At 39.0% G+C, this 24,960-nt stretch overlaps 1 protein-coding gene across 1 annotated transcript in view; it reads right to left on the bottom strand.

Moving 5' to 3' along the window:
* ehbp1 (EH domain binding protein 1) overlaps positions 1-24,663 on the bottom strand; it is an 88,945-nt gene extending 64,282 nt beyond the window's left edge. The window contains 11 exon segments of the mRNA XM_055227028.1: positions 3-249; positions 1,779-2,022; positions 2,810-2,950; positions 3,630-3,734; positions 4,838-4,977; positions 5,794-5,975; positions 17,599-17,652; positions 18,258-18,353; positions 18,446-18,503; positions 23,516-23,940; positions 24,469-24,663. Of these exon segments, the coding sequence (XP_055083003.1) occupies positions 3-249; positions 1,779-2,022; positions 2,810-2,950; positions 3,630-3,734; positions 4,838-4,977; positions 5,794-5,975; positions 17,599-17,652; positions 18,258-18,353; positions 18,446-18,503; positions 23,516-23,619 (1,371 nt within the window). The 5' untranslated portion in view covers positions 23,620-23,940; positions 24,469-24,663.
* Between the last annotated feature and the right edge of the window lie 297 nt (positions 24,664-24,960).

Below are 24,960 nucleotides of genomic sequence, written 5' to 3'. Positions count from 1 at the left end.
ACCTTAGGGGAGGAGGAAGCCAGCTCCCTCCCCATGACTGCAGCCACAGAGCTGGGTCCTGCTGGTGGGGCCCTCTCCTTGTCTGGGCCAGGACTGGGTTTGGGATCTGGGACACAGGAGCCAGCATGAGGACTGACACTGGGTGGTGGGGGGGCCCTTCTCTTCTGGCTGCTTCCCTCATCCAAAGACGAGCTGCCAGTGGGAGGCTGTACAGGGCTGGATGTCCTTGGCTCGTAGAATGGATTGGATCTGAGAATGAGAGAAAGGAAACAAAAGGATCATGTTAGCATGAATTGCAAATAAACTGCCATTGAGATTTACACTGTATTTTGTCATTTCCTTGAAGGACCCTTTATGCATGTTCACTTTTTGGTCATCTTTGCATTTCCACTTCACAGAGGACACTTGGAATAAGTGGATAGAGCATGTTCAAATAGCTCAACAACCTCATGGATATGATCAACATGACAGTGACAGCTAACTTTGCAGTTATAACAGCTCAAGTACAGAAATAATGAAATATCATTTGTTCACAAAGCTCTCATAAAAACAATATACTATGTCAAGTTATGCAACGGCGGTGTAAAGGCAGCATTTTGTAGATGAAGAAGCAGCATTTTTTCTATTACAGTATTCAACAAAAATAAGCAAAGCTATAAACACAAAATGGAAATCTGGGTTGCACAGTGAGAGTGAGAAGTAACTGACTCAGTTCAGCTGTCCACCAAAAAGGCTAGTGGTCATAGAAGGCAGGCAAACAGAAGAAATGCACAAATAGGCACAGCTATTGAGCAGCTCTAACAGACCATCTCAGACTAAAAGACGTTTTGTAAAGCGTGTAGTCAAAACACTAGGTTGCCCTCTTGAACTCCTTCATTCTACCAAAAACTGCTCTTGTATCAGGAACAAACTGAAAATACTTGCCAGTCAATAACTTGTCTGTCTTTAGCAGAGAGGACAAAAACATATGGCTATCTGCCTGACAGTTTCACTCAGCAGTCATGACCTGGAGGTTTACATTTACAATTTAGCCATGACCACTCTCTGAGGTCACCCACGAAATCAGCGGCATTCATCTGTTTACAAAAGGAAAAGATGCTCACATTATACATATTGTTATGGCTGGTTGCAACAGTAAATGGTCAAGATCCAAACTTAAAGAAATATACTTTGCCATCTATATATAAGGAATAGGGTAAAAAATTAGGGCAACAAGGTGAAATGAACTGGTGGTTGTGTTGGGGGGGTCGGAGAGGGGCTAAGGAATGAAAAAAAAGTAGGAGGGGAAGGAGGTAGACAAGCTTAAAGAATGCAATGAAACAACAGGCCCCTTGTTCCTGTTGAAAGAGATGCTTCGTCAACTGCCTGTCTGGATAGGAGAGTGGGGTAGGGGGGCAAGAAGTAGCACTGGACAAGGGTACTAGGTTTGCCTGCCTGCACCAACTAGGCAAGGCACCCTTTGTCCTTATTGGTAATTTAAAGTTGAAGACAATGCAAAAATATTAAATATGCTGTCAGCACTTTTTATAGTTAAAGGAGTTAAATTGTAAAAGAAAATAGCCAGAACAGCTTTGAATAATTTAACCAAATGTCAGCGCATTTCATTGTTTCTTGCAGCACTCCAACCCTTTGAATTAATGACACACTTCTTATTTAAGCCTTCAAAAGTATGAAGCATTAATTGAGAGACAGCAATTATGCAATTCATTCAAACATTTTCAGAGAAGGGGAAGTAAAAATAATAATGACATCTAATAGTATAAAGGATTAAGTCTTACTCATCAAGCTCGTCTTCGTGGTTGTGGGAGGTTTCTGCGTAGAGATACTTGCTCATGTCGACTGGCCGCACGCCTTTCTTCTGCCTGGGTTTGGGGGGCTCAGGGATAGGTTCTGGGTCTTGGTCTGCCTCTTCAAATGGGTTTCCTGGGGTCTCTGGATCTTCTGACTCAATAAATGGATTTGAGGAATCATGGTCATTACAGAAATCATCTTGGTGTCGTGGAACTGGCTGGACAGGGGTCTCTGTATTCAAAAATCGAAGAATTAACACATTGCAATACAATACAAATCAACTAAAACACTGGTGGTGTTTCATCAAAATCATTCAAGTCCAGGCATATCCTGAAATGCTAGACTAATATATTCAATACTAATAATAATACTATTAATTAAGCATTTTAACAATACTATTCATATAGAAAAAAAAAATAAAATAAAAAAAAAAATATATATATATATATATATATATATATATACACACACACACACACAAAAATGTTTTATATTAATAGTGTATGATAACAATATAAGTGCATCTGTGATCATTTAGTTCAAATAATGTCTTTTTTGATGTGCGCAAGACACCTCTTTTCAGCGTGTGGGACATAGCTGGCCATCATAATGTCAGCATGTGCACATAGAAAATATTCTTTTCATAATAAAGAAAATGCATTAGTCTTATACAGGGCTTTTCCAAATGCCCAGAGTTGCTTTACAATTTCGTACATTAATCACTCAATCCATACTTGGTGGTGGTAAGATACTATTGTAGCCACAGATGGCCTGGGGCAGACTGACACAAGCACGGCTGCCAATCCGTGCCCCGCCGACTACCACAAACACTCACACACCACATTCATACTAGGCTATGTGGGTGAAGTGCCTTGCCTAAGGACACAATAACAGTTTTAATGTCTTGTTTGATGTTCTGGTTGATTTGTGTAAGTTAGGAAGTTTAAATGTTTTAGCCCATTTACCCAGCACCTGCTTGAGGGACACATTTGACTGTGTTATGGCCTGTTCACAGTACCTTCCTCCTCAGGCTCTCCAAAAGGATTGAGGTGGTTTGGATCTTGGAGGTCATCCTCAGGGTCGTCAAATGGATTGGTGCTCATGTTAGCAGGGGCATCTTGATCTTCATCTTCCAGAAAGTTTAGCTTGTTGATCAATTCTATTGCCAAATAATCCATGTTAGATTTAGACATTTTTAAAACAAAGTAACGCATAAAAAAAATACAAACAAATCACAAACAGCACTTGAGAGTGAGTGAACCACAAATAGCAGCTTTAAATGCCACCAAAACAGATGTGCACAAACAGCATTCTGGATAATATATTTAGTTAAGCAAAATGTAGTTCCTATGGTGAAACTACCAAGACTGCATAGAACTTGTCCACATAAACTTTACATAAATAACATTTTAAGTATATAGAGGCAGTTGGTGGCCAATCAGATGGTTTGAATAACTATTAAGGGTTTTCTGTGCTATTCTTGTCAGTTTGAAAGAAACTGAACCCAGATAAACATAAGGGCAATTTCTTTGTATTGTTGTTTTGGTATATTGCAAAAGTCATCAGTTTACTTATTATTACTTATTAATTATATTAAGATAAAGAGATTTGTCAGATGCTGTGTGGAGTTCAGCTCACTACAAAGTGTAGCAAAAGAAAAATCACAAAAGCACTTTTTACAACACTACATGGGCCAAAACAAAAACTGACACAATCACAATACAATAAAACTGAAACTGTGGAAAAGGGACATAAGAGGAGGGATTCAAATGTCCATTGGCGGAAAAAGAGGTGCAGCACATTGAAACAGAAAGAGATAAAGAAAAGAGAAAAAAGACCTTGGGATGAAGCGGCAGGCTTAGTTTTGCGTGCTCGCTTTGGGAAACCATCATCATCATCATCCCCATGTAAGCAGCTCAGGGCATTCAACTGGTTTACTATCTCTGTAAATGGCAGGCCCATTGAGGACAGGTGGAAGAAAGAACAGCAGAGAGAAGACAAAATAACACGCAAAATTCAACAGTACAGCCAAACACAACTGTTTGTTTTGTACTTAGCTAGAGTAAAATAAACTAGCACACCCAATGTTTGAGACACTATCTGGTTTGATAAAAGATAATTTGGCCATGTTTAGCTTTACATTTCCTGGCTAAAGTATTTATTCTCTTTCCTAAATGACATCTTAGTAAAACTTAGACCTAAATGATAATCTAAACAGCTAGAGTGAGGTTTTGATTGGCAGGCCTTTGAGGTCAATAGTATTCAGTATTCCTTAGAGATGCAGCCATATTTGGTTCTTTAAATGTAAAATTCATTTCTTCTACACAAAAAGACACACCACAAGGCACATCTGGCCGTAACATAACAGTATTGTCTATGGACAGAATCTCAAAGATGGTGGGGTGTTTAGGCAGCGTGGCCAAACCTTTGATTCAAGGATGCACACAAGTGAATCACGGCTGAAGGCGCTCAATGCACATACATACAAATGAGATGAAGGACAGAGCAGAAAGAAAAGAAAGCATAGGGCTTAACACAAAGTGATGCTGCCCTGAAAGTTGGATTAAACAAAGCAGAAAGATACAAGGCCAACACTGTATGACTATAGAATCTATAGCAAACTCAGAGTATGTAGTCCATAAAGGTACCAGAACTACATGAGGATTTTGCAACTGAACAACACGAAATATATATATATATATATATATATATATATATATATATATATATATATATATATATATATATATATATATATATATATATATATTATATATATATATATATATATATATATATATATATATATATATAAAAAAATAAAAAAGAAAAATAGATACAAGATGAACAAAAGAAGAGTGCCAAAAACAAAATAACTATTGGAATGATCAAATTAGCAAGGTGGCTCATTCATATGACCACTAAAGCTGAAAGAAAAGTCATTGTGGTTTCAGTTAGGAAAGATTATTTTTAAAGACTCAACCGGGATAACACATTTTTATTCTTAAAGTGTGTTACGACATATGAATTACGAGTTTTTGTATACCTGTGATTTTGGCAGCTTTCTCCTCCTGGTTTACTCTGTTCTCCTCGTCCTCTTCATTGTCCTCTTCAAAATCATCCAAATTTCCAATATCGGCCTGTTTCATGCTCATCAAGCTGGCAAGACTCTGCATGTCTTCATCCCTGGAAGGACAATGGAGATTCCACAATACACATATTTTGACTACATATGTGAAGATGTGCTGCCTACAACAAGCAAACATTTAATTCTTTCCATGTATTTTTTATTTTATTTATCCCTTACACTGGATAACTGTATATACTCCACAACCATCTCCTCAATATCACTCTCCACCATCATATTCTGTGCATTCAACTCTGTGTTCTTTGTGTTGGTGCTTCCCAGGCCTGTGGGTTCAATGAACAGTGATAGAGTTTGTTTGTGTGGTCCACATCATTCGGTGAAGGGTTAACAAGGGTTATGTGCCATCGACCTGTCATCCTCCACACAAAGAGCTAGCTCCACTTCATTCCAGTCATGTGGGAGGTTGTCTTTAAATTAAACTCGCTGCTATCAAATTAGACTGAATAACAAACAGACGCTCCAACGAATGGCTTACAATGTGTCTTCAGAAGAAAAGAAGTCGGCCTTAAAGCATAATGTGAAAATGAAAGCAGCAAATAATAACTTGGATGGAGCTGAAAATGCATTTAGACAAACAGCAGTTTTAGTCTTTTTCAAACACATTCATGGCTCCTTTTTGCATCAATACTATATTTTACCATTGTTTAAATAGGCTGTGGTAATACAAAATTGTGGTTTCTAGGTTTAAACTATCCAAAAGAATACATATTTTAACTAATTATTTTTAATGTGGTGATCACGTCAATAGAGGTACTCAACACTCACAAAACATTTTTCATTAATATATTTTCTATAATTTTGTATGAAGTACAGGCACAAAAAAACAAGCTGTCGAACATTTCTGCCAGACTTACGTGGCCTTTCCCTCACGGAGGAAGATGCAGGAGAGGGAGAACTGCAGAGTGGCAGACACCACTTTTTTGGACAGGGGCTTAAACTTCAGTTTGACATCCGTTTGTGTGGGCATGGGGCTGGCATACTGCTTCATGTTGATACTGCTGGTTGCCAAGGCCTTCCTCCTTCCTGATGGCGACTCCTACAGAGAGACGAGTAGCATATAATTTAATATAAATCTTGTATTATTCAATATTTGAATATCTAATGGCAATGTTACTTTTGTAAAAACACTAGCCCTATTTTATCTTCAGTAGCAAAAATTATTGTGTATTTTATCAAGTCAAGTCATAGATGACTTGACGTACAAAAATGTTTACCTGTGGTGTACTACATTTGGGAACAGCATAACTATCTACAAAGTGTGTCTTCTATGCCTCTCATTGTAAATTCAGACATAAAATCCTTGCTGATATTTCCTATCAAAAAGGTCCATGCTGAAACCATTTTACTGCACCTCAGAGATGTGCTTTGGGCCAGGGGCTAGCAGTCAAATTGGAATTTGGGAATATGCCACAGACCAGGTGATAAGAGTTATAGAATCAGTGACAGGCCCTTAGCGTGCATGTGTATATGTGTGCGTATGTGTGTTTGTGGGTAGGTGTGTGTGGACACAAGCAGTACACTAGAGGACAGTGTGAAAAATGAGAACTGCTGCAAAACCTTGTCACCAACTGTTAGATATGGAAACCAAACAGCTGGAGATGTTCCAGCTTTTTGTCTGCCTCCGTAGCTTTGAAAAACTGATTTTCACAGCATGTCCGACTCTAGAGGTACTGCTTAGATGTGTGGGTAATATTGACAGATCACAAAAACAATAGAGCTAGGTTCATATTCTATACACATACCGGTACTTTAATTTAGTATATCAAATACCAGATCCATTCCTTTCATTGTGCCATTCATAATTACTTTAATGAGGAATACATTTTTGGCAGTTAATTTTGATTGGCGCAGTGGGTTGAGCGTTCATCCACCAACCTCAAATCACAGCGCTACCAGTTTACCATGATGTACAAAATACTTTCAGTAGCTCTTCTTTTGTGGGCATTATCTAGGTCAAAATCAAACACACATTTAATAAGCTTTATGAAAATATAATTATATCCTTATTCATTACCTTTTCAGATTTTGTTTGACAGTACAGGAGATAACCAATGGATTACAAAAGCACATTGTGTATTGTTTGGTAAATGGCACTTAAATAAAGTCTTCAGTTTTGGTTCAAGATAACTTGAACCACCACAGCATAACCCTACACACAATAACACACTTTAGCTACAAGTATTCCTCCTTATATGTGCACAATACTGAGCAAAATACAACAGGCTTTCATTCACCCCACACCTCTGAGAGAAAATATACATATAAAGGGCAGTATCAGAGATAAAGCGATACAGGATCTTGGGCTGTTTCCTGATGTGTTCTCATTCAAACACATCTGGGCTTCGTTTTGTGAGGAAAACTGAAGCTCACTCTTATCGCAGAGGACTGCAGGGTTTAAGTCAAAGAAACACACTTGCCTATCCATTCAGTTTTGTAAAGAGGTAACACTAAACTAAAGGAGTAACTATGGTTATTGCCACGGATCTCTTAGTTTTCTTATGGCAACATTTTAATAATTATGAGACAGTGTTAAAATTGTAAGAAAAACAAGACCACAGTATAAGAGTTATTCACAATTTTGACAGCTTACCTTACCTGTGACAACATTTGACATTCCTCATGCATTATACTATTTTACATTCCCTTGATTCTAATCCTACTCAAATATATGACTGGGGAAGCCACTTTTGCTGCTATGGCCACACTTGAGTTTTGTCACATAATGAATAAATGCAGCGCCGTCATCACCAACCTCAGTTAAACCAAAGCACCCACCAAGTCAAGAGACAAAGACGAGCAAATTCTCTCCAACTCTTATCTTCCAGCAGATTACAGCCTGCTATTATACTAAGCTAATAGCGCATGGAGATACTTTATGAATGAATTTGTCCAATGCACCAAACACTTAAGAAGAGGGGATTTAACAAAAAGGAGAATGGGGAATGGATGGGAGGAGAGGGGTATTGAAAAATAGAAAATACCAAAGGATATGCAAATACCTTTGTGAAAGAATGGAATAAGTGTTTCAACAGATTTGAGTAGGCCATGCAAACAATGGGAATGTGCTCTATTTCCCTGGATGCCGCATGTCAATCAATAGGACTTGAGAGTGAGTGTGCATGTGTGTGTAACCGAAAGGTGGATGGGATTATGAAGGGAGAGGGGTTATGACATGATGTGTAAAATGAAAGGGAAGGACAATGCACAAGTTTAATTTATTACTGAGAGGGCAGGACTATCAATATGCACTCTCCTCTGAGCACTGAGAAGGACTAAATACCTGAGCTGAATGTTTGTGGGCATAAGGTAAAAGGTTCTTAGTCCGAGAGCACTGGAAAGAGGATTGGAAATGATGGCTATATGTGTGCTGCCCCCTAGAGGCCTCAATGCGTTACTGCAGCTTACAAAGAAAAGCCAAGTGTGTAATATGAAAAGTCTTTCCACTTACATATTGGGGTGCGCTTTGAGGATTTTTTGCTGAATGGTTGAAATTTTAATATGTACTAAAAAACAAATATATCCTTTTACACATTTTGTATGCTGCAATTCTTTGTTATAATGATGAAAACAGATTGGGCATTTACCCATCATCAGCCCCTTGCCTTGTGCCAGCTGGCCCAGGATCGATCCAAAGGTGCACCCTGGTGGGGGTAGAGGGGTCAGGGCAGGAAGGAGGTATCCAGGGGTTCTCCTGAATCCCAATGCCCCAAAATGCCAACAGGACGGGCCATAGAAAAGGAGGGGCCATAGAAAGGAGGGGCAGATCCTTTTTGTCACAGAGAGATGGATTAATTAAGATGAGTGCTAATAGAGCTTGGAACCTAGGACTGGCAGCTGAGTAGTGTTAAAAGTGCCCAACACACTGCAATCAGGTAATGGTTTTTTAACAAAGGTCGCAAGTCAATAGGTCTCAAATAGGTCAGTGTTCATCACTGATTTAAAACATTTTGAGATTTTTCACCATAAAATCATAGGCAGTTTTTTAATTTTTTACCATCAGTGAAACAATGAGCATCTGCTTGATATGGAACAAAACTTGTCTTAAGCCGCGTGTCTCATGACACATAACTTGAGAGGACAGAGGTCTAAGGTAAAACAAAATGTTGTTTGTTAAGTTGAAGAACTTCAAACAAAAAAGCTAATTATTTCTGTACTCACATTTTATCTGGTATGGGGGAGAAGTTAAAATACACATAATACTACTTTTATATACTTTTATATATATATATTTACTACTTTTATAAACTCCTTTCAATTGATATGTTAGATTTACTTTAAAACATAGAATACATTTTTAACCGCCATTGAGGCCGCACCACAATTGTAGAGGTCATCTTTAATTTCTTTATATTATTATTAATAATAATAATAATATTAATAATAATAACGTAGTTGGTATAGACTAAAAAAAATTACCTGAGCTCTCACTGAGTAGCCCTTCTCTCCAACATATCAAATCATTTGGTTGGTGGAACTGTGTAGTCAGCAGATTGGAGGTGGGGGCACTGTGCTGTTCCTCCTGCCTCAAGGTCATAGTTATTGGAAATGGAGACATCCAATGTGCTCACATCTCTCTTTGAATCCACACACAATAGACCGATTCCTCTGTGTCAATTTGGCCTCCCCTGATAACTGATAAGGTGGGCTTTTTACATAGTAATATGAATACTGCACTATGGGCTTTATAGGCCCGCACACATGCAGATTAAGACCAATGTATTCATCTGCTACCTTTGTATATGTGGATTTATTTTCTCCTCCCCAAGCAGGATGGCTGTGTATTTTAAAAGGCAACAAAAACATAAAGGGCACGCAGTACTATCACCAAAGTTATGTGAATTACAATAACAATACTGCCCATAATGGACAGGATTGTGCAAAATGGGTTTATATAGTTAAAAAAGGAGAAGGAGTCCAGTCACTTCTCCAGTCTCTGTTATCAAAGCAGAGAAGACTTAAACTAAAAGTATGCAGTGTGGAAAAGATGAAAGAGTGCCGGTATTATAAAATGTTAAGAGATTGTTATGAACAATTAGGATTGAATTATATTTTAGGAATGTCATATAGAACATTTTAATTAATAAAGCATTTCCCCCAAAACTAATAGATGTAATTCAAGTCTGAATCTTAGCCATGGTCATATTTATGTGTGTGTTTCTCTAAAAGTAGGGTTGAATGATAAGAAAGAAAAGTGAAAGGAATGTCTTTAATGTGGGGTTGCCTCCAATGGCAGAAGATGAAAGCCGAGGAGCCACAAACTAACTGGCCCTTAAAAAGCCTAATCCTACCCGAGAAAGATCATTTTTCTGCTGGCGTGCACTGCTCTCGCACAAATCCAACAAATAATCTAAGTGTAACGTGACTCTGCTCCGACCGGTCAACCAAACCAAAACATGTGTCATCTGACACAGAAAGGCAAACATTTTGGACAAAATGACTCATTTTAATATAGCAAAATCTTAATTTAGATGGCAGCCTTTTCCAGCCACCAAGATATTTTTTCCATCATTTTTGACCATACAACTCTCACTTGTGCCTTATCAGTGTGTCCAGGACGCCCTCCTCTCTAACTCCACGTGTCTTTTGGGTGGCCCTGGGTGCCCCCCATGCTCACTCAGACCCAGAAGATGCACTTCAGACAGGGGGCTAATGGGAAAATAAATTACCAGCAGGCAAAAGCCCTGCCTCTGCACTTCTGCTGCAAAGAGAGAAACCCAACATGGCAGCCGTTTACAACAAGCAAATGGTCAAGAAACTGAGTGAGAGGAGTTGAGAGAAAATGGCAGTAAGGAGGATAGAACTGGATGGTCAAGGGGAAAGAATAAAAGGGGGAAAAAAATGAAATTTGGGGTAAATAATTGCGAAAGATGGGCACAGAAAGGTCAATCGGATTAGACCATCCCTGGTCTGTCAAGTGCCTGCTCATCACTTTCTCTACATTTCACCATCACTGTTCATGATGCATCAAAACACAATATGGCTAATAACATGTCTGCCATACAGTGCCAATATGATCAACTTCTACATCTAAATTCATTATGAATCCCCCTAAAACAGGAAGCTATGTGCCGTATACAGACACAACTAGAAACGTCAGTACAGTACACCAGAATGGTATGTCAGTGGTGAGGCGTGTTAGGGATAGGCTCTCATTTTATAGGTCAATCTACAGTCCTCATGATGAAAAGGGCAAAGACAGAATATTGGCAATGAGTGGGTGGCTGGGTGCTCCTTTAGGCCTTTTGCAAACAGTAAGGGTGCTGTCCTCAGTGGAGGACATGAACTTGGGTGTGGGAGAAGTTCTTGCTCTTGTAGATTAATTTGTATTGTATAAATGGAAGATGTTTTTTTTTTTTATTGTCAATTGAGAATTTTTTTTCTAAAATGTATAAAGAATAATTAACATGTTCAAGCACATTGAGCAGTAAAATACAACAATAATAGAAAGTGCAAACAAAAGGTGCAGCTCAACAGCTGGGTCATCAGATTCGTGTCAGGGCAGTGTGAGAAGAGGAGCAGTCCTCAGGACTAAAGTGTCCCTTCTCTGTGTCCTGAAGCCCAGGCATCATAGTTAGCCTCCAGCGGGAGCCAGGGGGAGACACAACAGACAAGCCTCCCCCAAGCCTCACTCTTGCTCCGCTATGTTGTTTCGGTCAGTGACGATACAGACCACTCCTTCAAAGTTTTCCCTCTGAAACATCTTCTGACATATGCTGTAGAAAGTCTGTTGTATTGTTGTAGCATTTCAGAGCTAACTGGCTAGCATAGCTAGCTCCATGCAGGGTCACCATGGATATAGGAAAAACAAGCACAAATCACACAATCTAATAATCCTTAACTCCTGTCCTTTGAACTGCACAAATTTCACTTCTTAGCTGGTAAAAATTCCAAAATTTAAGTGAAAATTCAAGATAAAAATTTTAAAAGTTTAAAAACTGCTCAGTGTGTCAGCCAGTCAGCCACATGAGCAGCCAACCACAATGTTGGCAACCACAAGCTAAAGACATGGACAGAATAGCTCAAGCATTTGGCTAGAAGAAATCACTCAATGTTAGAGATGCTAGTTGTTCTTCAAAGCACTTGGAGTCTTCTTAGTTTATTTTTGCAGTTTTCTGCAGGCTGCTGAAATCCGACATGGCTATGATAGGGCTCTAATCCAGGACAAAGCTGATTGTGTAAGGGGGAGGGTGATCTGGAATGGCCTGTGACAAGAAACAATTGCCCCAAGTGAGAGCCTGCCTCTCTTCCAGTCCGCTCCATGACAAAGGTGTACTCTCCATGCTAAGTGACAAATCTGAGGAGACAAAGAGCATTAGCAGGCTGATGCTCTGCTTCAGCGCTTCTGATTGTGGCCAACTCAAAGAGAATATAATATGGATTTTTAAGAAGGAGCAGGAGAGAAAGAAAGAGAAACAATGAACACCATCTACCAAGGGGGAATTAGTGCAGGGATTTGATTTTTTTTTTTTTTTTTATGTATGCAAAGTGTTTATTTATGAGCCCACAACACCATTTCCAAATTCTTTTTTCCACAAAATTTAAAAGATTCAAGACATGAAATACCATAAAACATACTGTGAATTATATTTGTAACGGTAACAGTTTGTGACACAGAAAAGTGGGTGAGCTGTAACCTGAGAAGACTTGAGGAGGAGTGAGGAATGACAATAAAAAGACTGTGCCAGATTTGAGTTTTTTGGAACGTTTTCCTAAAAAGGCAATTCCGCAAACTACAAAGCTGTTCTTTCCGATGGCTGCTGCAAGCGCAAATCTATATCCAAAACAGAGGGGCACCATGTTTGGGGATCAGTCAACTGTCAGCGACTGGCTTAGTTTCTGGGACCAGAACGCATAACAGGCTGCTATTCACTGCAACCAAGCTGAACTGGTGGCAATGGTTCTATAAACCAGCTATTGGAAATTCTTTAAGATAAAGTTACACAAGTCAGTCTACACCTAAATACATAACATATTCTTTCATGCACATTACTACACCCAGGAGAAGGGCCCAGCAGGTCAGGCTTGTGGATAAACAGGGGGATTTGCCAGGCAGTGTTTTGGTGCCACAGAAGCCCGTCTCCATCACAAACCGCCATCTTAAGAAGAACCAAGAAAACAAATAGTTTGAGATTGAGATAACTGCTCTGCTGTCATCGTCCTAACAAAACTCACACTGTGCCAAATTCTGTCTGACCACCCAGTTGCACGTAGCACATGACACCAAAAACAAGGGGCAAGACTGGGATTAGGGGCAGAGGTGAGAATGAAAGAAGGTGGCAATGTGAGATCTCTAATGGACATGGAAAAATCTAAATGATGGTCAAAGGGAAACATCAGGACAGGACAAAAGCAGAGATTAACAAAACTGAACATATATATATATACACACACACACACACACACACAATTGAAGAAAAACAACAAAACACAACAAGTACAAATTTCTTCAAGCAACCAACCATAAAAATACACAATGGGGGATGCTTTTTGGTAACAGTTTTAGCTTATATGTGGTCCCATACAGATTAGTAGGAGACATAAAAAACATGTCTCATCTTAAATTTTGCCATTTCATGTTGGTCACAAGTAACTAAAACAACAATAAAACCTTTGGAATCTGTCTACAAACAAGCACTTGGGATTCTCAATAGAAAACTGCAACAATATCATCACTGCAAAAGACTTAGCAAACATTAAATGCTAAGCTTTGGAAACAGTTGTTCAATATTATTAATATGGCACCTCCACTACTCAAAAGGTTTGCCACATTAACATGGTCAACATGCAATGGCCAGTGTAGTATACCTAAACGAAAAACTGCACTAGACCAACCAACATTCTCTTTCAAAACTATAACAGGATAGAACAAACTACCAACACATTTAAAGCTATGCAAAGACTTCAAAAAGTTTAGCGCAGAAAAAAAACGTTTTTTAAAGAACAAAGAAGTGCCAATATTAGTTGTGTTGCCAAATGTACGAAAAACTTTACTAAATTATATCCGATTAGGGGCAAAGAGGGAGTTGAGTGGGAATGGGATAGAGCTTTTTAAATGTCATTGTGTAAATATATTGCATTGTTTTATGCTGTTTGTGTATTCTGTGTTTTGTATGTCTCAGGGACCGCAGATGGAAATTAGCTTTAAGAACTATAGTCTGGTACAAAGCATCTCTTCAATGTTTCTTTGTTTAATGTTCCTGTACATGGTCCTTGTAAAGTAAACTAAATAAACTAAACATGCTCTTTGTGTTCATTTAAATTGTAGCAACAAAACTTTGCGAGCAAAAATTGAAATCAGGTTGGGAGGCTATAATTACATAATATATCCCTGTGTCTGGAGGCAGGCAGCAGCAGACTCAGACTAAAGGTCGAGGTCACAACTTGGAGCTCCGAGATTCAAATTGCACCTTAATGACACACACAAATATCGATACACACAGTAATTCAGGACACGCAACAGGGTGAAGACCAACAGCTACACTAGCACCACAACTAAACGTAACACTACAGGGATCCAAGTACCGGTAATCACTCATTGGTTTTATGTGCAGGAGCTACAACTTTTGACATAAACACAGTTACGCTGATAATAAGCCGCCAAACTCAGAAGTAGAGCCACAAAGCGAGACCTGTAGACTCATGGTGGTAGCAGTTAGTCAGCAGACCAGCCATGTGATGGGGTAGTGTGGGGTGGATTAGGGAGCAACTAAGCCTATTAGGGTAACATGAGGGACCACCCGGCCTCTACCAACACACCTACGCAATACAACAAATACAGTTCACAATTGATATCCATGTGTATCAAATGTATTAGGGCCAAATAGGGGAATAAAAACAGCAATGTGCAAACCTCACCAGTTCCAAATGCTGCTATTTGAATGAATGAATTAAGTTTGTTTTGGTTGTTCACATTAATTTTTATGATCCCATACCAGGCATTCAGCACCACCGCAGCTGTGTTTTCATCATTTCTATCACCTCCTCACAATAAATGAGCACTTTGACTTCCACAAACTATTTAGGAAATGAGAATCGAGCAAAGGTAAAAAAAAAAAACTTTGGAGACACATGCGTGCACACAGATTAATCCCAATTTGCCGGCCCCAGCACAGGAGGAACTTTTGGGATTTCATACTTCATACCAGCTTTTGTCACCTTTGCGTGAATAGAAGAGGGTTGAAATAATTGTGTTTTTCTTCCCCGAGGCCCAGTCAGCGATCACAAGCCAGTGGCCTAGGTAATGTGTTCCAAGTTAAAAAGGAGGGGAGGGCACACAGAAGGCACTGGATATATCATAGATGTGTGGGGAAGTGGTCTATCAGGGAAATGTGTGTAAAGGTAAAAGAGCAGGGCTGCTAAGTGAGTCTTACAGAACACAACAGAGTCATCATTTTTCTATTGAAACTGGTTGTGTTTAACGGGAAGGTGTCTGCCTAAGGAGGAAGCTACTAAAATGGCTGGACTGGAGTTAGATGCTGTACTTTCTACTTTAGGCTACATTTTGTTAATGATGTAAAAAAAAATGAAAGCCGTAACCAGATGCAGCAGATGAAAATGTAACTAGTGAATAAAACTATGGGCCCAATGACGTTTGAACTGTGGAGAGGCATTAAGAACTGAGAGAAGACAGAACTATTTACTGCTTCAGTAATACATAGTCATAAGCCAATCATTTATCATTTAAATCATTTTATTTATTATTTATTTATTTATTTTGTAATAATTGCAGTCATTTGGCAATTAAAACCAACAAATTAGCTATTTTGATTTGATTGATAGGGACTTTTCAGCCCTTGTCCAAGTAAATTAAACAAAAACAAAATGGTGATGTGATCCGTTTTTAGATATGAACATGGATCATTTCATTGACCAAGTATCAATGCTATTTTTATATGACTTCTCTCTCCAATTTCACTTTTAAAGAGAGATGTAGCTGTCATAAAGGCTACAGTGTCTGTAATGGGATGGGCATTGGTTGAGCACAGAAAGGCGAGGTGCAGTGTGACTGTATATTGAATATATTGAGACATGATAGCTTAGACACAATTGTCCAGTGTGTGAGTTATGGAAATCCTTCACAAAAGCTTTGGAGATGGAGGTACACTGCCATCTCCAGCTTTGGTTAATATGCAAAAGCACAATCCACACAGACACAGTGTGGCCCACACAAAAGAATCAGTCAGCACAGGCCTTTCAAATATAGCCATCCAATCTTTTGACTCTCAATTTGCTCACCTTTTTGATAATATGCTCCCATTTAAAAGAGCAGTCAAAGGCGAGGGTAGCGTGCAATTTAGAGATACCACAGTGAAGCCATTTCCAGAATACCACCTCTCCTTCCCTCCTTCTGTCCTGACTTATACCCATCTTTTGATTATGTGATTCGCTTTGGCAGACGAACAAATAGAGGAGAGAAAAGGTAGTGTTTGACACTGCCATTTTTCAATGACAAAATACAATCTAGGCAGGACTGGTAATTCAGCGGCGAGGGATTAACCTAGCATGAGGTTGGCCCCCAGATTAAGAACAAACCAGCGCACGGGGATCTTAAATTTCATCATCTCCACGGCTCAGGCACAATGGCGTATTCTTCCCTCTTTCCTGTGTTGTCTGATGAGGGGTCAGAGGAGCTCACCTCTCCGTTTGCCAGCTCCAAGACTATTTATGGAGCACTCTACAGACCTTTTCATGCATGAATCAGTTCTGAAAAAATGAATATCAACAATATAGGATTTGTCAGTGTTAGACTGTCTGCACTTCACTCATTTGTTTGTAATCAGACAACTACCCACATTACAACATGATGCATTGGATATTCATCAGATGTTGGGCTGCACTGCCCTCTTGTGGTACAAAAATATGCATTTGTTATTACATGTAGAATATAAAAAGAAAAATATGACATTACAAAGTGACAGTTTATTATGGAGGTCATATACTGTTATTATTATAATTTTATATTATTTTTTAAAACACTGAAGTGATGCAGTGTAATATGGGTTTTTACAGGTGCTCAGTTGCCCTATCGGCTTCTGCCTCGTTGTTTGTGGTCGCTCTGTCCTCTTCATTCCTGCTGTCAGTGGACTAGCCTGGCTTTGATCTCACTGTCATTAGTCAGGTATGCACACACAAATGTGTTTCTTTCTCTTTCTCTGCACTTTCTTCACTCTCCCACGCTCTGCTCTGAGGACAGCAGCTGACCTGCTTGTCTTCTCAGCTTTTTATCAAAGACTGCAGCCGCCGCTTGCACTGGTGCTTTGAGCCAGCATCCACATGAGGCAAGAGGGTCAAGCACATAATGACCTCCTCACTGTTATCAATATTTTAAAAATGTGTTAACTGTGATAAGAACAGAAACAAAGATTTTAAAATTACCGTGTAATGTAAAAAGGGCTTGTAGAGACTAAATGTGACCTTGGGGTTATTATATATCTATAAAAAATTATATGTATTTATGCATCTTGGGACATTATTTAGTAAATGTGAATTGGTCTAACCATCAAAAAATATTTAAGTAATACATGGCAGTTGCAACAATAATTGTATTAAAGCACTGTCATGTAATGGTGCTTTACCACCACATGATGGCGCTGAATGCACATTTAATAAAATGAACACAGCCAGAGAATTTTGGGTGGTTTAACTAAAGGTTGACTTACATTTTCAATGACAAATGTCCACTCCTTGTCTTCAAACTCCTCTGCATGTGGGTCCTGTGAGAGTAGACAAAGCATTAATACAAGATCAAGCATTTCGCCAGAGACAGAGATGACCTCATTAACTTGTAAATGTGTTCACAATGTACTGTTTGGCTCAAATAGCCTTTTACAAAGTAGACAGTGATTATGTTCCAGCAAAAAAATCAATAGGCAGTATTAAAGGCAGACAGTGATGGCCTGGTGTAACCTCTGCTTTGGCACACATACTCCTTCAGATCAATATCTTGCAAGTCACAAAGACTGCTCATTTTGCTAGCATATGCATGGTTCTTAAAGGCTTTATTTCTGCACATTTCAGGAATGTTTTAAATTTTGACATTACAAAGGTAAGGCCTTCTTGTATTTTTTGTTATTGTAGTCCTCTTAAGAATGGAATCTGACCTCATATTCTCCACTGAAATGGAGTCAGTAAATATACATGGTAAGAGGAGCCGGCTCGGTGAGTGAGTGTGTCACTGCAGAGGCCAAACGGGCTTAAGACAGCTCACTTGGACATTTCCTGTTCACATGTGAGTCATTTACACTCCATTACTACTATAAGTACAGCTAAGGTACAGTATTAGCAATCCCGGCCTCCCAACACTGGTGCTACTACTTACCTTAAACAGGGTGACTGTGATCTCAATGTTTTCAGGGACTGGCCACACCACCACACCACGGTAAGGGTTTTTAATGCCAGGCTGCCAGCTGTGGGACTATGGGACAGACATACAGTCAGTCATTGGAAAGAACATTTAGCCTCCCATCATTCAAACATGAACGCTAATATAGAAGGTATATTACAAACCTTGGACGATTTCCTTCGACTTCTTCGTGTCCAAACCACAACTAGTTTGTCCGGTTGCCTAGGAGAGAAATCACAGAAATGAATATTGTGCATACAATATTGCTGTATATCTTGGAGCACCACCATGCTATTACCATTATAGACTTGACAAAAAAGCATTTTAGAGTAACATTTAATTCAGTTTTGTTTTTGTATAGCCCAAAATCACGACAGCAGTTGCCTCACAGAGATTAACAAAATTACTGATCTAACCAAAAGAAAGGCTGTTAGCAGATTAACCACGATTCATAGGAAACAGGCAAATAGATAACTGTCCCAGAGCATCCCCTGACCTTAGACCCTCCTTCTCAGCAAGGAAACTCCAAAACTGTATCCCTTTTTACAATGCAATTTATCTTTTAAAATATGGTGTGTACTCAATCTAATGCATGCATCAGTGGAATAATGGGGTTGATATAGAAACACTTGTTATCAAGGTTTCCTCAGTAACAAATGGTAGCAGCCGTCCTGGTATAAGAATGGTCTGCTTGTACCAGAAGAGTAGACAGAAGAGAGGAAACAGGGGCTTATATGGAGAACAGCAGAAGACATCTAACAATTTGTGCTTCGAGCAGAGGTCCAACATAGAGACTATTGTTTTAGGTCATCGACTGACTTCTGAAAATCACATTCATTTCAATGGAGAATTTGAGAAAAGTTTTGCTGCTATAATATAACGCAGGTTGATTTGTGTAAAATGTTCAAGCTTCCAGTGTTCCAATAAGTCAACAATGCATCAACAGAACTCACTGTCAAGACCAGCAGACCAATGCAAAATAATACAACCCAAAAGACAATGGCGGTGCTCACGGCAATTTCCGTAATAAGGTGAATTGATACGCTGCAGCTGGTGTCATCACTATTCCCTGGGAGTGTGGTGATAACTGAAAGCACTTCTCTATCTGGGGCCTGTTAGACTTTAAAATGAGCTTTATTTGAACACAATCTGACCATAAAGCTGACATAGTTGAACTACAAAAGGTGAGCTAATTTGTCTCTCTTAACATTAGTCACAAGTTAGCTAGTCATTAGCCAACAGTTTTTCAGTTAGTCACTCTCACCTTTTGTGTTGAAAATCAAACACCTAAACAGGACCATGAGCGCTCGTATTGATCACAGGCTCCTGTAGTTTTTATTGTATTTTATTGTATTTTTATTTGTATTTTGTATTGTATTTCTGACCATCCAAAAAACTTTTCAGGAGTATTTGCTAATGTGTGCACTGCATCACCATGGTAACCAATGAACATTCCATCATAGACATACATGTAGAACACCCCCAGTGTTACTGCAAAAGTATCAATAGGAGGGCTGCGACTTTTCACACATAACAAAGGTTTAAAAGCACCGAAAGTTTAAAACCAGATGACGACCAGAGGTAATAATTATTATAGGAACCATACTGTAAATAAATGCTAAGTCTTGTCTAATTTACATAATATTTGACAAAAATAACAGCAAAATTATTTTCTTAAAAGGGTGCACTGCGTAACTTTTCTAGTTGTTGGTATACATCAGGCTCGTCTCCATGATGAGGTTTTTGCTTCTCTCAAAAATACCTTTAAAAATGTGTTCTTATTAGTGCTGTCATGACCAAGATATTTTGGTCCTCAATATTTATCGTGAGTATTTATTCTCTGGAAGAATGGGGAGATTTGGGATATTGATTTTGTTGTAATTCTATAAAATTTGAGCTGTAGAGCAGTGAATAAGTCCCTTTTATGGCTACTTAATGGTACCTTCCGTTATTTATTTGCTGCATCTTATCTTGCATTATTATTATTGTGTCAGTGGCACAAAGTAGTTTCAATATTCCTCTGTAGCAATATATTGTGCTTCAAAATTTTTTATCATGGAAGAAGTAGTTCTTATTGTAAGCTGGGATGCCTCTCCACAGATCGGATTTGTAACTTTGTCACCTGCTTGTCTTCATGAATAAATGCATATTTAAGATGTTGATTGTCTTGTATGTAAACTGTCCCTGCATTTTCTGGATTGATGACAGAGATGGAGGGGTTCCTTCACGAAGACTCGGTTCTACTAATTTTGAACTTTTCTTTTTCAATATTTCTTCATAAACTTGAAAACTATGTTACATATTTACTGGAGGAACTATACCAGACAATGGTGATAATTAGAAAAACATTCAAACTTGACATATGTACTGTTAATGAAATGTTACATTTTAATCTGGACGACTGGGGGATTACACAGATACATTTAGCTGCATCTAGTTTTCATCTTGTTCTGTACATCCTTTCTTCTTCTAAAAGTGTGGCATTTTCAAGTTGCAGGAGTTAACAGATCAGACTAAATGGTTCATCCAACATAAATACTTTGTGATTTCCCCAGGCTGGTAAAGGATGAGCCCCTCTCTGGTTGTGTGCTGATTGAGCATTGCACCACACTCACATTTACCACTCTAGTGACCGCGTAACTTTTCTGCCATGTTATGTCTATGTGAGTTATTATACAGGGGATATGTGTCAAAATCAGCACACAAAATACAAATCAAAATCTCATCAAATCTCAGAAGCTGAGCAGGCTCGTGTCCTGTGGTTAGTCTTGGAAAAGAGACTACTGGGAATACCAAGTGCCATGGTGGGGCGGCAGTCGCTGTAGTGTAAACTATTGTGCCCTTAGGCAACACAATTCACCCATGTTTCTTGGTATGAATCTGAGGTATGTGTGAATGATATGTGGTGGTCTGAGGAAGGGATACAATAGAAGCTTCTCACCACCAGGTGTTGAGTGAAAGAATAATGCAATGTAAAATGTCTTTGAAAGTCCAAATGCACTATTATCATGCAGGCCAAGACCCTGAATTTGGCAGGAGGATTTTTGTTTGGCAGGAGATGATGGAGCGCTGCCATAATGCACACATGCTCAGCACAAGTCGGCATGTCACAGCCTGACACAGGCCGGTCACTGAACACAGACAGTGACGTGCTTTCACACTTTGTTTGAACAACTTGTAAAAAAAAGCTTTGCTTACTATTCACCTTGGCATCATGCCTCCATGGTTAATATTGCCATTGCTTCTCAGCAAGAAGGTCTAGGGCTTGATTTCTGGACAGGATATTTCTGTGTGGACTGTGGGGTTTGCATGACACTATCCTAGATAAAAATACCAACTTTTTAATGTAGAAGCCTATTCATCAACATCTAAGTGCAAAGGGAAAAAGACAATTAGAGAAACCACAGATGTGACATGTGTATGTTCATTTTATTCACAACAAGCAGAGATTGTTTGGACTCAGGTTTTCAAAGTACAGTAATTATTTTAGGGCTACATCAAACTGAACAGTAGGGCTACATTAAACTGAATAGTAGGGCTACATTAAACTGAATAGTAGTCACACGTCATTTGATTGTTCTGGTTTTTGTACCATATCATCTGCCTCATGTCTGTGATTTGAGTAGTAATAATGAAAGGCCCTTAAGATGCTGCATCTTGTTTTCAAAAAGGACCTTTTTTTTATTTGTCCAGAATAAATTTGTATAATTTGATTATGAAGCTGCAATACATGGCAGAGAATTTGACTTCATTCTGTGTGTATTTCGGTTTATTTAGAATAGAATCAATGCATTTGACCTATTTAGTGTTTTCCAACATCTGAATAGTAAAAAGATGTAGTACTGTTTACCATTTTACGGTACTGTTTTGGAGAGAGAGTCTGAAACATCAATGCTCTCGGACCTCTCCTGTCATGTCATGTGTAGTGAGAAGCAGTCTTGATTAGCCATGCTTGCTTTCAGTAGAGTAGAATTACCATGTAATCAATACAGCCACTGTGTCATTGGCAGGGTATAATCCTCATATCCTCGCCACACATGTGAGGTTGCCTTAAGCAGTGTTTTCAACTATATTAGTAAGAAAAAGACAAAAGCACATTCTTGCTTAAATACTACAGCCTCAGGGCAGCAGTAGTAATGTGAACAAGCCCTAAGTAGTGGATGAGTCTTAGCAGCTGAGAGATGTAATAGTTGTCACTACAGAAAGTAACTTCAATGTTTTGTGTTAAAACCATACATTCAGTAAAAAAATATATATATATCTGGGGTTTAGTATGCCATTATGTCAGCTACTTTAAGACTTTGGGTTATGCATTATATTACAAAGTAACTTTTCATTACTGTGGAAATAAATAAGGAAACTATTTGTACCCCAACTAAATGCTCACACAGTGACACAGGGGTTCTGTACCAGTGTTTGTGAAACACTTAAACCAAAGTGAGCAAACCTGAGCTATTGTTTTACACACTGAAACAAAGGTCATCAATATTACAAACCATTGAATAATGGATTATAACCGCATACAAACGTATACTGTACTAATACCATAAAAGAATCAGATCAAGTTGCAAAACAAAGCATACTCCAGTCAGTGCGCAGAGCCCACCCACCTCTGGCTCTGAGAAGAGGTGTGCATTTTTCTCATTCCATTCTCCGACACGTTAACATCTGTCCAGGTTGAAGCTCGTGGGGCTGTGTGTTAGTCACGCCTCTGGCACTCCACATTGCATGTCTGCAGGCTACATCTTTGCTCCACAAGAGCCTTCTTTCACTCTACACAGGATCTGTACTTACAGTGTGTATAGAACTAATAGATACTAATCCATACAAACCATGTAAACATACAGACAGTCTATCGAAATGTATTAACACTATGAAATAGAATGTTAGCTAAATTATGTTAAAACATTTATAAAATCGGAATTAATCCCATATAAATATAGTATGTCTTGATTTATGTACTGGATGTCTGCTTTTTGGACATGACATACGCATTGTGCAGGATGCTAATATTCTTCCAGCATAGAAATAAAATGCATTTAGTATGGCTGCATAAGAGAGAAACATAGTGAGACAGTGAGCCCCTCCCAGCGTGCAGACATGCCTGCACACTGTGTGTGTGAGCTGTGTGTGAATTATGGCCACCACTCAAGCATTCCAGCGCAGACAGACACATACAGTTTTCGAGGGGGAAATATGACAGTGCTGTAGAAGCCTGTTATCCCAAAACTTACCATTTCTTTGTACACTCCACCATCAGCTCCTGGTAGGATGCCACAAACTGGAATTTGGAGGCATGCTTCCCTACACGTTGCAGTCTCTTCCAAACTGAAGCCATGTTTCTCCGGGAAACGTTTTTCAGTACCTATCCCGTCCTAGGCTTCCTGCCAGGGCTTCCTTTGGGCGATATCCCACATATATTTATACTAATCTGAACATATCCTTCCACCTTTGACACATGGTTAACGTTTACATGAAGCACAATGGCCACCGTAGTATGAATCCAAGGTCTTTAAAGACGGAACGATAGATCCAAACGTGGAAAGAAGCAGCAGTGGTCTGAAATGTCAATGGGCATTTTTAGTCGTGAAAATCACTTCATAATTTCCAAAGACGTGGCCAGTAATCCGCGTGTATGAATCATAGTCCCAATGTTGTCCTGAAACATACAATATACGTCCATTAAATACACCGAAAACGTAACAGAAGTAAACAAGCATGTCATTTTAATGTTACACAAATACTGACATAACATAGCGGTCCCTGAGCGGTTTTTGGGCTCCGCTAACAGTTTACAGTGTAGGTTGACGAAGTATCTGTGAAAGTCAATGTGCAGCTTTACTTTGTTCATCAGGGACAGCGGGGGGACTCCGTGTACCCCGGCCGTCCACACACTTCTGGGGACGACTTAAAGTTGGTTTGCTTTAATGTTAAAATGAGAATTTGAGTCGAAGCAAAAGCGACAAATAAACAGAGACCATTTTGGAGCAAACGGACAGTATTACGTTAACAATGGACAGCAATATGGCATAAGAGGAGAGATAAACACTACAATTACACATGAGGAATATGTAGGAATGTGTAACTAAGAAACAGCTTGGGCCATAATAGTCCGCTAACAACCGGGAGGATTGAGCAGCTAACCGTTTACATGTAAAAGTCCGTTAACAGTCAAAATGACACTCACCTGGACGCTATTCACAAAACATTATCTTGATGCTGTACTCTCTGCCGAAAAGCTCAAGCAGGTTATTTTACTTTTGGCTGGGATATAAGCCAAGCCCGACTGTCTGGCTAATTATCACCCTTTTTCGCAACAGTACCAGAACGAACCTTCAGCTAGCCTAGCACTAGCGGCTAACGACAGCTAGCATCATAACACGGCAGCAACGGAACAACGGAAACCGAAGCTCTGCTCAGACACATCTGCTCCAGCCTCCACACGAGCCAGTCTACACACATGGATCTGTTCAAATGTCCTCACAGGTAATAATAAAACTACTAATGCTAATAATAACCAGTGCAAAAATACTCTTAGATGAATGCACGATATATTTGTAAAATCATCCCTAAAGTAAACAGCTGGCTAACCATTTCTTATCTTTATTATAAAATAGCCAGTTCCAGTTTCCAATTTCAAGAAATAAAACAAATGTAGTGCTTATTCAAGTAGTACAAA

The sequence above is a fragment of the Periophthalmus magnuspinnatus genome, chromosome 15 (genome assembly GCF_009829125.3).
Source record: "Periophthalmus magnuspinnatus isolate fPerMag1 chromosome 15, fPerMag1.2.pri, whole genome shotgun sequence".
In the NCBI taxonomy this organism is placed as follows: domain Eukaryota; kingdom Metazoa; phylum Chordata; class Actinopteri; order Gobiiformes; family Gobiidae; genus Periophthalmus; species Periophthalmus magnuspinnatus.
Note: the sequence above shows the minus strand (reverse complement) of the source record. Positions and strands in the feature narration are given on the sequence as shown.